We start from the raw sequence: 14631 nt of genomic DNA, 5'->3' as shown, positions 1-14631 counted from the left end.
ACGGGCTCTAGGCGTGCGGGCTTCAGTAGCTGTGGCTCGCGGGCTCAGTAGTTGTGGCTCGTGGGCTCCAGAGCGCAGGCTCAGTAGCTGTGGCACACAGGCTTAGTTGCTCTGTGGCATGTGGGATCTTCCCCGACCAGGGCTCGCACCCATGTCCCCTGCATTGGCAGGCGGATTCTTAACCACTGCGTCACCAGGGAAGCCCTGTTTTTTCTTTCATATAACTAAATTATAAGAGTGCATGTTGCACATCTAGTTTTTAACACATACCAACCAGTGGTCTTAAACTTTAGCACACATTGGAATCACTTTGGAATCTTTAAAAATACTGATACCTGGCTTCCACTATGAATACTACTATGTTGGTATTCGGTTTTGTTTACATAAAAACCATATAGAAATACTCTGAGTTAAGGGCATCACAAGAGTTAAGGTTGACCATATATATCATTCTCGCCTGTCAACTGAATTTAGAGCCTGATCCCCATGTTAGGTGGAGCTATTGTATTTGCTGTAGGTGTTTTGAAGTCAGATAGACTCAGGTTCAAATCTTGACTCTCAGTTACTGGCTATGTGGTAACAAGTCTCTTGACCTTAATTTCTGTTTTGTATAGAGATCTTAATAATTATCTCACAAGATATTTATAAGGATTAAATGAGATATGTCTGTCACTTATTACCTGTGACATCAACAAGTAATTTTACTGGTGTCAGTTCCTCTGGGCCTTCATTTTTTTCACCTCTAAATTAGAGATAATAGTATTACCTACCTACGTTACTGTAAAGAATTATAGTGCTTAGTATAGCTCTAAGCACTTAAGAAGTTGTAGCTGTTACTTAAGCTTTTAGTCAGCCACAAGGTTGCCAAAGTCAGAAAATCTGATGGTCCTCAGGTAGATGGATGTCCTCAGGATTCTGCAACAGGCTGGACACAGAACCCAGGATGTGTCTGCAGTGGGTGGGGAGGGCAGTGGGAAGAATTCCCATCCCTTCCCTGGAATCGGAGGCATCAGTGTGTTCATTTCCTTTCGTTCCTTCACATGGACTGAGAAGGGGAGGGCAGTGCACACACCTGGCTTCCCAGGCTTTGTGTGCATCTTACAATTTAAATACTTTTCAGGATTGTATTGGGCTTAGCCAGCAGCCAGCTGCAGGGTATGTGCTGAAGCAGGTAGTAAGAGGTCACAGGTCAGCCCGCTGTTTTCAGAGGGCTCACGTGTCTGGAGTGAGCGAGTCCCACAGAGGAGTTGGGGTGTGACTGCATTTCTGCAGTTGATCTTGTCTGCTTGACCTTATATTAACTGTTATCAATACTGAGTCTCCCAGTTTACAAAAAATAATTAGACATCTCATTGCATATTTGTTATGTTTATATGTTTAATAGACTGTGTGGAGGAGACATAAAGCCAGGAAACATTTACGTGAAGTGAAAGCTGCCTGCAAGATTCAAGCCTGGTACAGGTGTTGGAAAGCGCGCAAAGAGTATCTGGCTGTGTTAAGAGCTGTTAGAATCATTCAGGGTTGCTTCTGTACCAAGCTGCAGAGAAGACGGTAAATGTGTCAGCTGCGTGGGCGAGAGTGTGTGTGTGGGGGGGGAGGGTGCGTGCACACACGCATGTGCCGTAACCAAGTCTGTGTGTCAAGTAATACTGCTTGTTGGGTTTTTTTTAAATAGTTGCTATGCTTAATTTGTATGGTTTGCTGGTGTTTTCTGCAATAATGTAACAAAATTATCTCTGAAACTGTCTTGTTTTTTGAGATACAGCCTTGATGGTATAATCCAGGAGAAAATATTAAACTTGATTAACTCAGGTTCATAAGGAGAAGGGTAGGGGCTGAGGATGGGAAGTTAATAAAATGATCTAGTAAGTCTTGTTTTCCTTGTTGGTGCACGGGTCCATTTTGTTTGTTGATTTAGCTACTGGCAACATTTGTTTTCTTATGCTTTTTTTTTCTTTGTATTAACCCCTGTACTCTTTATCCTTAATGAAGAAGACCTAATTACCAACTTATCTATGTTACTCGTGTTTCCCTATTCCTAGTTCATTTCTTTTAAACACATTTTTCAGAAGCTCTTACCAGATAGTCTATATTATTTTTTTATTTCATAGTGTAAGAATTTTTTCTTCAGTTCCCAGAATTGATGAGCTATTATATCAGTGATGGTTTTAAAGATCGTTTTAGGGGAGGACACTAGTGTTACAAGCGTTTCTTGATCAATTCCATGGGCAGAGTCAGGGCTTAACAAACAAAAATATAATTACTGCTCTCAGCTATTAAGGACCAGTATCCAGTTTTTCCCATTGATATTCAGCCTCACTTTCTAGGAAAGGTGGCGACATGGCATAGGTTAATCTCTCTCCCTTTTCCACAGGACCGTGAATGGATGAAGGAGCCTGCCGATTCTCAGTTGTTCTCACTGCTATGTTGACGCCTAAAGTTTAATCTCTAGCCCTCACATTTAAAATTTTTCTCCAGTTCTGTTTACAGAATATTCCTTTTTAAATCTTTTGATGATGCCATCTTTCCTTTCAAACAAGTGTTTGTTTCTCATTTGCCTGATGCCACTCCACCCTCCCAGGCTGTCTTCTCAGCCACACCTGTCTGCTCAAAGACTCATAGTGTGGACTCAGACTTTATTCTCTACCATTTTTTTCTACCACCTCCCCTTTATCTAGGCTTTGTCTAGATCTGGCTAATCCTACTTTCTTCTGATCCCGTTCAGAATTTTTTGTCATTCTAGAACTTAATATTTCTTGTCCACTGAAATATTGCCAATTGTAAAACTTCTTTTGCATTGTTACCCTGTGTGTGTGTGTGTGTGTGTGTGTGTGTTTGTAAAGTTCTGATTGCTAGAACCTAAGTATGAATTATCCTTTTCTACTTTTTTTAATTCTCTCATTGCCTTTCTTATATTTTCTTTCTCCTCTAGTATTTATAGGGGGCGGGCAATGAATACTTACTAAATGAGTTAATTTGAAATTGCTTTCCAATAATCACTTTTTAGGTTTTTGAACGTGAGAGCATCAACAATCATCATTCAGAGAAAATGGAGAGCTGTACTTTCTGGAAAAACAGCTCATGAGCAATTCTTAATGACAAAAGTAGGTGTTAAAAAAACAGTTCATATGTAAAGAACTACTTTAAAAAACAGAAAACAAAACATGATTTAAAGATCTAACTATACATTTGCTTTAAACACATCATTGCAGTCAATTAAAAATTATATTCACTCATAAAAATACTATTTGTATTTTTGTTTGTGTATCTGTTTTTATAACATATTCTCAAACCCAAGTTTGAAGTGATTTATTTGAAGAAACTCATAATAGATGTAGCGTATCCTGTCTGTATGAGTCAACACATACTCCTTAAGCCACATTTGGTAATCTATTTAAAATATTTAACATTGGTTCTAGAACAATGGTGGTACCTATGGTCTTTTATTAAAGAAATCAAAATTAAAATTTTACTTGTAAATTTTGATGTTCATATTCACTATGTATGATTATATACACACTATTATTATTACACCTTCTATTATATATTTACTAACTAATCGGATCCTCATGATAACTCTGTGAGGTAGCTATTATCAGCATTCCCATTTTACAGATGAGTAAACTGAGGTCTGGAGAGATAAAGGGATTTGCTCAAGGTCACTCAGCTAGTAGGTGGGGGTGGTCTATGTTGTAAAACAAACCTAGTTTTCATTTCAATCCAGATACTTTATGTGTCTTGGAATTTGATTGTCAGGATGTTCTAGAATTGAGGACTCTAAGATGTGCTGGGAGTACACTGGTTCTCGAAGCAGCAGACAGCTTCCCTCACAGCTGCTTATAATACCCATTCTGTTCTCTAGAGTGTAGCTAGCTTTTGTATTAAATGCATTTGTCCTGTAGTAATACTAGTCCTTTGCTCATTCACAATGAAAAGTATCAAGAGGAAGGGAGGGAAAAAGCACCAGGTATCTATGGTCCCTGGTTTGCACCTTCATAAAAACTTCATTTTCAGCTGTAGCCCTCTGTGGGTTTCAAAATCTCTGAAATATGACATTCTTAAACTAAAAATGTAAAAAAAAAAAATCAGAATTATACCATCTTATTTTTCATTGAGAAATTCCAGAACCTCCAGTGGGTTGAATTATTATTTCTATCTATTAATGTCACTTGCAAATTTTTCTTTATAGAGACATCAAGCTGCTTGTTTGATCCAAGCAAATTTCAGAGCATATAAAGGAAGGCAGGTCTTTCTCCAGCAGAAATCAGCTGCTTTGACCATACAAAGATACATACGAGCCAGGAAGGCTGGGAAGTGTGAAAGGATAAAATATGTTGAATTAAAAAAATCTACAGTTGTTCTACAAGCACTGGTGCGTGGTTGGTTAGTAAGAAAAAGGGTAAGTATTTTTAAGTAGGATATCTCAGTCTTATGAAGTGGAAATACCTGATGTTAAATTGTGTTAAGAAATTTGAGATTTTGGAGAATAATTTCAGAACTGATATAACCATTAAGTAGAATGTATTCAGCTTCTGAAGAGCCCCATGTAACAAGATCAACTGGTTGCCATAGATTTTTGTTCTATGATCCTGTTTCCCATAGGTGCTCACCAAAAATACAAAATAACTTTTCTCATGTAATAAATCTTAACAAAGGAACTGAAGTGTGAGGAGGGCTCCACACATGAAGGAGGTTTTTTTTTTTTAAGTTTTTATCATCTTTATTGGAGTATAATTGCTTTACAGTGGTGCGTTAGTTTCTGCTTTGTAACAAAGTGAATCGGCTATATGTATTCATATATCCCCATATCCCCTCCCTCTTGCGTCTCCCTCCCACCCTCCCTACCCCACCCCTCCAGGTGGTCACAGAGCACTGAGCTGATCTCCCTGTGCTATGTGGCTGCTTCCCACTAGCTATCTGTTTTACATTTGGTAGTGTATATATGTCCATGCCTCTCTCTCACTGCATCCCAGCTTCCCCTGCCCCGTCCCCACACGTGAAGGAGGTTGTTATTCAAGTCACCTTTTGCTACCACCAAGCAACTCTCTCAGGGGTTGTAGGACCATTCCTTTGATAACTTCCACACCTTCAGCAGGAGAGAATCCTCCCTAGGGAATTCTTGACATTCTGGGCATCCAGTACATGAAGCAGTGGTAAACAGAAAATAATTAAATTAAAGGAGAAATCTTTTGTGTTTTGTTCACTGAGTATAAATTGAAAGTCTAAAGGCTAAAGGCCCTTCCCTGGAGGGAGCTTCTGCTGCAGAAGTCTTGTGCTGGATGTGGCGAGACCACTGCTGGAGAAGTCGGATCAAATGTTTGCCCGATTTAACATCACCATCTTCAATGGTTCTGCTTGGAGCTCTCTAACCCTTTCTCAGTTTACTATTCCTAGACTTCTCCCATTATAATTAGTACCTTCAAAGCCTTATCTAGCTGCCCTTGGGTAGTCTAGTTACATTCTTGAGTGAAGTGCCCCCAATATAATTGTGCTTTCTACACCCTCAGTTAGGAGTTACACCATTGCAAGTATTGTATAGTAAAGGAGTATAATTACTTCAGGTTACAATGTAGATAATTTTAATAGTTACAAGTTAGTTTACTGTTGCCAATTTATATAATTTGGTATTAAGGATATACAAAAATAAACATTGGTTGATTGTCTTAAGAGTCATCTATTTGGTTGTTGATCTTTTTCTCTCCTTTAGATTTTAGAACAGAGAGCCAAAATGAGGCTTCTTCACTTCACAGCAGCTGCCTTTTGTCACCTGTCTGCTCTTAGAATTCAAAGAGCATACAGACTTCACAGGGCTCTGAAGAATGCTAATAATAAACAGGTTAACTCAGCCATCTGTATTCAGGTTAGTTTTTCCTTCACAGTAAAACTATGACATAATTTTTGTTTGAAACTTTTTAATATTTCATAAACAATTTCCAAATACCCCTGCTAAAGTTATATAGTATTTAGCTTTTGCCATGTAGCCATTAGGGTGGTTGGCTGGCTTAGAGGTAAGTTGCGTTTTATGGCTCAGGACTAAGGCTGTGGGTTATCCTCTGGTGCGTTGTACCCATTCACTCCCCATGTAGCGACACCCAGGACACCTGTCTCTCTCTCAACCTCCTTGCCAACCCGTGACATTAAAGACTTTGTGATTTTGTCATTTTGGTGAATGGCAAATTATATCTCATATTTGGTTTGGATTTCCTATGATTGCTAGCAATTCTAAAAAATCTTTCCTCTGTGTTGGTTATTCAAATTCTTATCTGTGTATGGTATGCTTTTTAAAAATTTTTTTCCACATACTTTGCTCATTTTTCTGTTGAGTGTTTTATTTTTCTTAATGATTATAGGAGTTCTTTATGTATTCTGGATGAGAATCCTGTTTGTACAGTATATGTGAATATACTTACATATAAAATATTGAGTAAAAAAAATTGAAGAATAATATACAGCTTGATAAGATTTATATCAATTATGAAATGAGGAATATGTTGTGCAGGGTTAAATTCTCAGACACACACACACACACACACACACACACACTTACACCCACTGTGGCCTGGGATTTTCTGCACCAACTAGAGTGGAAATGTAATGCCACTGGGGAGGGTTGAAAGATATTTCAATAAGTGTTCTATTTATTTCATTAAGAAAACTGAAGTAAAAAAACTATTCATATGTTTTAAACAGAGATGGTTTCGAGCAAGATTACAGCATAAGAGGTTTCTTCAGAAACATAGCTTCATAAAAATTCAGAATGAAGATCAAGAACATATGAGCCAGCAAAATAGGGCTGCATCAGTAATACAGAAAGCCGTATGCCGTTTTCTCCTCCGTAAAAAGCAGGAAAAAATTAATAATAGAGTCACTAAAATTCAGGTAACTGAAAATATTATGATTTTAGTTCAAGACTTTGGTTTGCAATTCTTCTACATGATATATAACATTTTATTGAATTTTATTTTTATTTATTTATTTTATTTCTTGGCTGCACCTCACTGCTTGCGGGATCTTAGTTCCCCAACCAGGGATTGAACCCGGGCCACGGCAGTGAAAGTGCCGAGTCCTAACCACTGGACCGCCAGGGAATCCCCAATGTCTAACATTTTAAAAAGCACAGTCATGCTCATTTTAAAAAGCTGAGATTGGCCAATAGAATAATTCATATACACTATGCTACAATAATTTCATTGTTAAGCCCTTTATTTTCACATTCCATAGAGGAAGTTGATGATTGAAAGATGCAAATGTATTTTTGCCTTTTGAATAGATTTAGCCGTCTTTGGCCAGTGAATGATGCTTTAACTTATATACAGGAATATTATATGTATTTCTTCCTAGAAAAATTGCTTTTGCTATTTATTAGAACCTGAATTGAAGTTGTAGTTGCAAAGTTGCAAAGATCACATCATATAATTTTACTGAAAACAGTTACTTTGTGGAAGTAGATGTAGATGTTAAGTCCACAACAACAGAGGTTGTAATCTTAAAGTTACTGGTTTGTCTCTTTAAGGCGTTATGGAGAGGATATTCTTGGAGGAAGAAAAATGATTGTACAAAAATTAAAGCCATTCGACAGAGACTTCAGTGTGTTAACAGGGAGATTCGAGAAGAAAACAAGCTCTACCACAGAACCGCACTAGCCCTGCACTATCTCCTGACATACAAGTACCTTTCCGCTATTCTTGAGGCTCTAAAGCACCTGGGTTAGTTTGTTTTAACAATATCTTGTATAAGGTTAGAAATGCGTTTTTACCCTTGAGTCGTACAAAGAATATAATAATGTGTTAACTGATTTTGTTGCTGTGAATGTATCTTTTTTTTTTCTCCCCCTTTCAGACGTAGTTACTAGACTGTCTTCACTTTGCTGTGAGAATATGGCCCAGAGTGGAGCAATTTCTAAAATATTTGTCTTGATCCGAAGCTGTAACCGTAGTGTCCCTTGTATGGAGGTCATCGGATACGCTGTGCAGGTCTTGCTTAACGTCGCCAAGGTAGTTTCCGTCTTGATAATGAAGAGTTCCTTGGTCAAGAAACCTCCCCCAGCAAGTTAGGTTTATGCTTGCTCATAACTAGAGCTCAGATCTCCGAGTTAAAGTTCATTTACTCTGTGCCAGAGTCTTCGGGGGGGGGGGGGAAATGTTTACTCTGTTAACATAACTGTACATAGAAACTATAATTTTTTATGATTTATTTCTCCTGTTTTTATAATATTAATAACAGCAAGTTAGAGTTAGTTAAGGCCTTGCTAACTCTGTGTTAGTGCTTTTCATGCATCATTTAATTTAGTCCTCCCATTCATCCTCTAAGGTGGTTCTTATGGTATTATCCTTCCCATTTTGTAGTGAAGGGATAATCGTCTTTACAGGAGGTAAGGTCCTCGCCCGACGACCAGCGTGGGGTCAGTGGTGGAGCGTTCATGTCCATCTCCCTCCAGAGCTGACAGCCTGTACACTGCACTGTATCAGAATAGCAGAACCTCTTCTAATCACGTCTGGCTTCCTTTTTGGTTGGCGTTTCTAAAGTACTGGGTTGGCCAAAATGTGCCTTCGGTTTTTAAGTGAAAATAAAAGACACATTTTTCATTTTCACCAAGAACTTTATCAAACAACGTATTCACCCTTTTGTTCCAGTACCTTCTGCCATTTTTCGGGCAACTTCATTATTCCATCTTCCCAAAACTTTTTATCTTTTTGAGCAAAGGACTGTTCCAGGTGCCTTTTACAGTCTTCCAGGGAATTGAAATTTTTTCCATTAAGAGAATTTTGTAAAGACCAAAATAAATGGAAATCCGAAGGTGCAATGTCTGGTGAACACGGCGGATGAATCAGAACTTCCCAGCCAAACTCTGACAGTTTTTGCCTGGTCATCAAAGAAACATGCGGTCTTGCGTTACCTTCATGCAAGATTATGTGTTTTCCGTTGACTAATTCTAGATGCTTTTCGTCGAGTGCTGCTTTCAGTTGGTCTAATTGGGAGCAGTACTTCTTGGAATTAATCGTTTGGTTTTCTGGAAGGACCTCATAATAAAGGACTCCCTTCCAATCCCACCCTATACACAACATCGCCTTCTCTGGATGAAGACTGGCCTTTGGTGTGGTTGGTGGTGGTTCATTTCACTTGCCCCACGATCTCTTCCATTCCACATTATTGTACAGTATCCACTTTTCATCACCCGTCACAATTTGTTTTAAAAATGGAACGTTTTCATTACATTTAAGTAGAGAATTGCATGCGGAAATAGGGTCAAGAAGGTTTTCTTCGCTTAACTTAATGTGGACCTAAACATCAAAGCGATTCACATAACCAAGCTGGTGCAAATGATTTTCAATGCTTGATTTGGATATTTTGAGTATGTCGGCTATCTCCTGTGTGGTATAATGTTGATTGTTCTCAATTAATGTCTCGATTTGATCGCTATCAACTTCAACTGGTCTACCCAACCGTGGAGCATCGTCCAGCAAGAAATCTCCAACATGAAACTTCACAAACTACTTTTGACACGTTTCATCAGTCACAGCACCTTCTCCATGCACTGCACAAATCTTTTTTTGCATTTCGGTTACATTTTTACCTTTCTTGAAATAGTAAAGCAGAATATGCTGAAAATGTTGCTTTTTTTCTTCCATCTTCAATATTAAAATAACTACACAAAAATTCATCAATTTTGATTAGTCTTTTTTTAAATGCACACTGATATGACAGCTGCCGTATACAATCTAACAAAGTTGTTTTGAATGAAGTTAAAGACAACTAATGCTACTAGATCCATCTTACGGAAAAAACCAAACGAACCTTTTGGCCAGCCCAGTATCTGTGTTTATTATAATTTGTAACTTGGTTCTGTTCTCTTCCAGTATGAGAAAACGACTTCAGCAGTTTACGATGTAGAAAACTGTGTAGATACACTGCTGGAGCTTTTGCAAATGTACCAAGAAAAGCCCGGTGACAAAGTTGCAGACAAGAGTAGAAGCATTTTCACAAAAACTTGTTGTTTGTTAGCTGTTTTACTGAAGAGGACAAATCGAGCTTCTGTAAGTATTCATCAGTTTTTTTCCTTTGAGGTTATTTTTACATGTTCTTAAGTCCAAGACTTTTAAGCAGTTATTACAACTTAAACAGGGCTTTGCATGTGTTCACACCTGCTTTTTGTGCGATATGAGTTGTTTCTTATATGTCAGAGAAGCTGAATTCTAGAAGTAGAATTTATCACAGCCTTAGTAGTAACCAGCTCCCATGTACTTGAGAGAAGCAACAGCTGTCCCAGCAAGGTAGAAATCCAGATGTGCACGACTCCTCATCCCCCTGCTGTGACACAAATACATGACAAGCGTTTCTCCGGTGAGGCCTCTGAGTATCCTCTCCAGGAGTTACAGTCAGCAGGGGTGACTGCAAGCCATGATAGGACTGTGGCCTTTATCCTGAGAACAGTGGGAAACCACTGAAGGATTTTAAGCAAGGAGATACGTTCCAGTTTAAGTTTTAACATCACTTTGGCTGCTGGTCGAAGAATGGATTTGGGAGAGCGTGTGGGTATAGGGAGACCATTAAGGAAAGAGGCAAGTGTAGACACGCAGTGGTCTGGGCAAGAGACTGTACTTGACCTGGGGTCACATCAGGCAGAGGTAAGTGGATAACGCTGGAAACTTTAAGAAGGTAAAATTCACAGGACTTGGTAACCATGTATAATAGGTAATTGACTTTAATGTTTGCTTTTTTATTTAGTGTGGAGTTAAGTGTACAATTTTTGAATATTTGCCTTCTTCATAATTGTCTTATAAATTCATAATTTAAACCAATCTAACTGCTGAACTTGGAGAGCTCGGCTTTTTATTGTTAAAAGCTTGTAATTTACTGCATAGTGTTTGTATACTGTGATTGATTTTGCTAGCATAGAAGGGATACAGAATTCTTGTTAGTTTAATAAATGCACATTTTCTTTTGTAGGATGTTCGAAGTAGGTCCAAAGTTGTTGACCGTATTTATAGTCTCTACAAACTTACAGCTCATAAACATAAAGTGAATACTGAAAGAATCCTTTGTGAACAAAAGAAGAAATCTTCTATGAGCCTTTCCTTTATTCCAGAAACACCTGTAAGAACCAGAATGGTTTCAAGGTGAGCAGTAAATGTACCCTGTAGTTTTGTGTCACCATTCACTCATTCGTTCATTCATCCACTTAGCAAACATTTATTGAGCACCTACTATGAGCAAGAGACTGTGATTGACAATGGAGAACCAGCATGTGAACAAGAAGAAAATCTTTGGTAAATCTAAAGGAGACGATCTCAGCAGTTAATGAAGTAATAACACTGCAGCTATGAGTATTTAGTAGTTATTGGGTAAATTCCTGGTACTAACAAGGTACGTGCTAAAGCTGATAATTAGCTCTGAATAAGCTTTGCCATATCATTTTTTCCCCTCCATGTAGGAGAAGCTGCACTACTGGGGAGCTGATGAAGGTCTCTGGTGGCCAAAACATCAACCTCCAACTCCTCGCATAATCACCCCGATGCCTGAAATTTCTCCTCCTAGAGAGGTTCTTTTTGACCTTGTATTAGTTACCTAGAGCTGCTGTAACAGATTAGCACAAACTTGGTGGCCTTGAACACCAGTAACTTATTCTCTCACAGTTCTTGAAACTGGAAGTTTGAAATGAAGGTGTCAGCAGGGCCTCACCTGGTCTGAGGCTCTGGGGTGGAATCCTTCCCTGGCTCATCCAGTTTCTGGCGGCTAAGTGTCCTTGGCTTGTTGCTGGATAGCTCTGTCCTACGCCTAAGCCTTCACAGGGCTTCTTCTCCCTCTCCCTCCTCTGTGTCTCTTGTAAGGACATTCGTTGTTGCTCTCTGGTTCTGGGCAGAAGAAACAGTCTAGAGATATAAGTTAGGGAAATGGTCTAGAGATATAACTTAGATGCAGGGATCATTAGAACCCCTCCCTCTCTCTCCCTCTCTCTCCTTGCTTTCTGTGACTGGACAGTTGTCTACTAGGTATAAATCCTGCACCACTGACAATGCACTATTTCTTGACCTGGGTTATACAGCAGTTAGCTTTATAATTACTCATAATTATAAACTGTATAATAGTTGTAAATTGGCTCTGTTCTTGCATGTTTTACAGTATAACATAAAAATAGTCTGCTTAAAATTATTAATGGGAACTATTTCTACATACAGTTTTTATTTAAGGACTTGGCATATTATAATACGAATTACGTTGTAAAACTATTAACATATGAATGAGTAGATTCTTTTTTTTTTTTTTTTTCCTCCCCTTTTGACACTGTCAGGGTTTTTTGAGGTAAAACTCCCAACAGTATAAATGTACCCTTTATTTAGGTATGCAATTTAATGAGTTTTGCCAAATGTATACAGTTGTGAAACCACTACCACTGAGATAAAATATTTCTGTCACCACAAAGTGCCCTTGTGCCCCCTTGCAGTCAGTTCTCTCCCATTAACCCCTGGATTCTGGAACCTGATGATGTGAGTTCAATACCTTTAGTTTTGCCTTTTCTGCTTTGTCCCATAAATGGAATCATACAGAGGTAGCTCTTTGTGACGGGACTCTTTTACTTAGTGTAATGCTCTTGAGGTTCATCCATGTCGATGCATGGCTTAGATTGCATCTCTTACTTCACAGAGTGCTGTTCCACGGGAGGGGTATATATACCCACTCTGACCACCCCCCCAATTAATAGATGTTCGGAGTTTTCACTGGAAAGAACAGGAAGCTGGAAATGCACATAGTGGTCGGGATTCATGTGAGGAAAACGGATGTGATGCCGTGTCCTCAGTGAAGAAGGAGATTATAGACATTAGCTCAGGAGCAGAGGGGGGAGGGTGTGGAGGGGACATTTGGAAAGAAGAAAACAGTCATCTTGGGGAACGAGAAAGGAAGCAATTTTTAGGTAATTTCAATCCTTGGCATAAAATCAGCCAGCCTGGTTGTGCAGGTTTTCTTTAGCAATGTCCAGCTGTGCAGGAATGGAGAAGGCAGATACCTGGATTCAACCTGGAATCCACATAGAGCTTTCCAGTTGCATTCAATAGGGAAGAGCAACAATAGGGTTAACGGCATTTGCAATGGAGATTATACTGAGGGACCCAAGCTAGACGGGAGGGAAAGGAGACCAGCACTGTGCTGGGTGACAGGCACGTGCTGAGGTCCCCTGAAGTGGACACCACAGTGGGGGGCAGCTGTGAGCCATGGACGTATTAAGTCAAAGGGCGTGGATGAACCCCAAGGGGTGGTTTGGGCTGGAAGGCTCAGACTGAGCAGTTGGTGGCCGGGCACTTTCTGAGGGTGACAGCGTCTATCTTGTGATTGTGTGACGGGGGGTGTGCTGAGTGGACCTAAAGGAAAGGGGGCGGAAACGGACAGGTGAGGGGTCGGCTCTTTAGCTACAAGGCTGCTGAAGTTCTGAGATGGGGCAGGAGTTGAGGGAAGACCAGGAACCAGGTTTACAGACAAAACCCTGGGGTTTGGTAGCTGAATAGCCTGAGCTCCAAAGGAGCCAGGATCATCCTTCAGGGAAGATGGGGAGAAATAGTCTAAAGTCGTAAACGGTGATAGCATGAAGCCTCCCACCTGCATGAGGGCCTGTGAGGGAGGTGATGCGTCCAGGAGGGACCACATTTCAGTTAAGACAAAACGATGGATGTGAGTCTTCTAAGAGAGGAACTGGATTAATGCAAGGTTTTTAATTCTTCTCACAGACTTAAACCGGATTGGGTGTTGAGAAGAGATAACTTGGAAGAAATCATGAATCCTCTGAAAGCTATTCAAATGGTGATGGACACTCTTGGCATTCCTTATTAGCAAAGGCAAACGTCTCAGTATGTACAGGAAAAGAAATAGGAAAGCTGATCACGCGTGTAGAAAGTGCTTTTGGCTTGCTTTGTACAACTTTTAAAATCTGACTTTGTATTAAAATTTAAAAGAGATAAGTAACGAATAAACTTTTTATATTCTTTGTTTCTTTTATTTAATAGCTTTATGCGATAACAAACTAAGGTCATGACATGATTCCAACACTGTTATCTATGTCTGTCGTCTTAAAATATTATATTAGTTTGAATATAATCATTTTCCTAAAGGGAAAACATTAGCTTATTATTCCTGTTTTGTAGGTAAATTGAGGCATTTATCTAAAATAAATGTGGAAAATTTAAGATTCTGCCAACTCATGTAGAATTGAGGATAAAATAATCCCACAAACGCCATAGACAACACCCCTGTTTCCTGACTGACGGGACCATCAAGATGGGCAAATGAGCCCCTTTGGGGAAATTAGACAAGTTCAGCCTACCCCTTCATATATTAAAAACTCCCGACTTTGAACTGAGTGGGGCTGTAATTTGACCTGGGGAGAGCAAGGTATTGCTTGTAGTAGAAACTCATTGTCTAGTCACTGAGCACAGACCTGAAGATGATTCAAGTGTTGAAACATGACCTGTTATTTTCAGTAGCTTTGGGTCACTGTTACCAATACTGAACCAGTGTGATTCCAGAGCCACGGAAGGCTAATTCCAGTGGCTGTTTGCAATCTGATCGGGTCCCAAAGACTGTCTAGCTATGGGGGCCAGGACAGTTTTTAAGTGCTTGAAATAAATCAGTAGTAGCTAGAAA

The 14631-nt window shown here is 39.4% G+C and overlaps 1 protein-coding gene across 3 annotated transcripts in view; it reads left to right on the top strand.

Annotated features, from left to right (window-relative positions):
- ASPM (assembly factor for spindle microtubules) overlaps positions 1-13977 on the top strand; it is a 58560-nt gene extending 44583 nt beyond the window's left edge. For all 3 annotated transcript variants that reach the window (XM_060091456.1, XM_060091455.1, XM_060091457.1), the window contains 10 exons: positions 1385-1551; positions 3008-3104; positions 4190-4399; positions 5708-5860; positions 6691-6879; positions 7514-7706; positions 7840-7994; positions 9858-10034; positions 10948-11117; positions 13719-13977. In XM_060091456.1, coding sequence (XP_059947439.1) covers positions 1385-1551; positions 3008-3104; positions 4190-4399; positions 5708-5860; positions 6691-6879; positions 7514-7706; positions 7840-7994; positions 9858-10034; positions 10948-11117; positions 13719-13821 — 1614 coding nt within the window. In that variant the 3' untranslated portion in view covers positions 13822-13977. The remainder of the gene's footprint in view (positions 1-1384; positions 1552-3007; positions 3105-4189; positions 4400-5707; positions 5861-6690; positions 6880-7513; positions 7707-7839; positions 7995-9857; positions 10035-10947; positions 11118-13718) is intronic.
- Positions 13978-14631: the final 654 nt, after the last annotated feature.

This window comes from Mesoplodon densirostris, chromosome 2 (genome assembly GCF_025265405.1).
Source record: "Mesoplodon densirostris isolate mMesDen1 chromosome 2, mMesDen1 primary haplotype, whole genome shotgun sequence".
NCBI lineage: Eukaryota > Metazoa > Chordata > Mammalia > Artiodactyla > Ziphiidae > Mesoplodon > Mesoplodon densirostris.
Note: the sequence above shows the minus strand (reverse complement) of the source record. Positions and strands in the feature narration are given on the sequence as shown.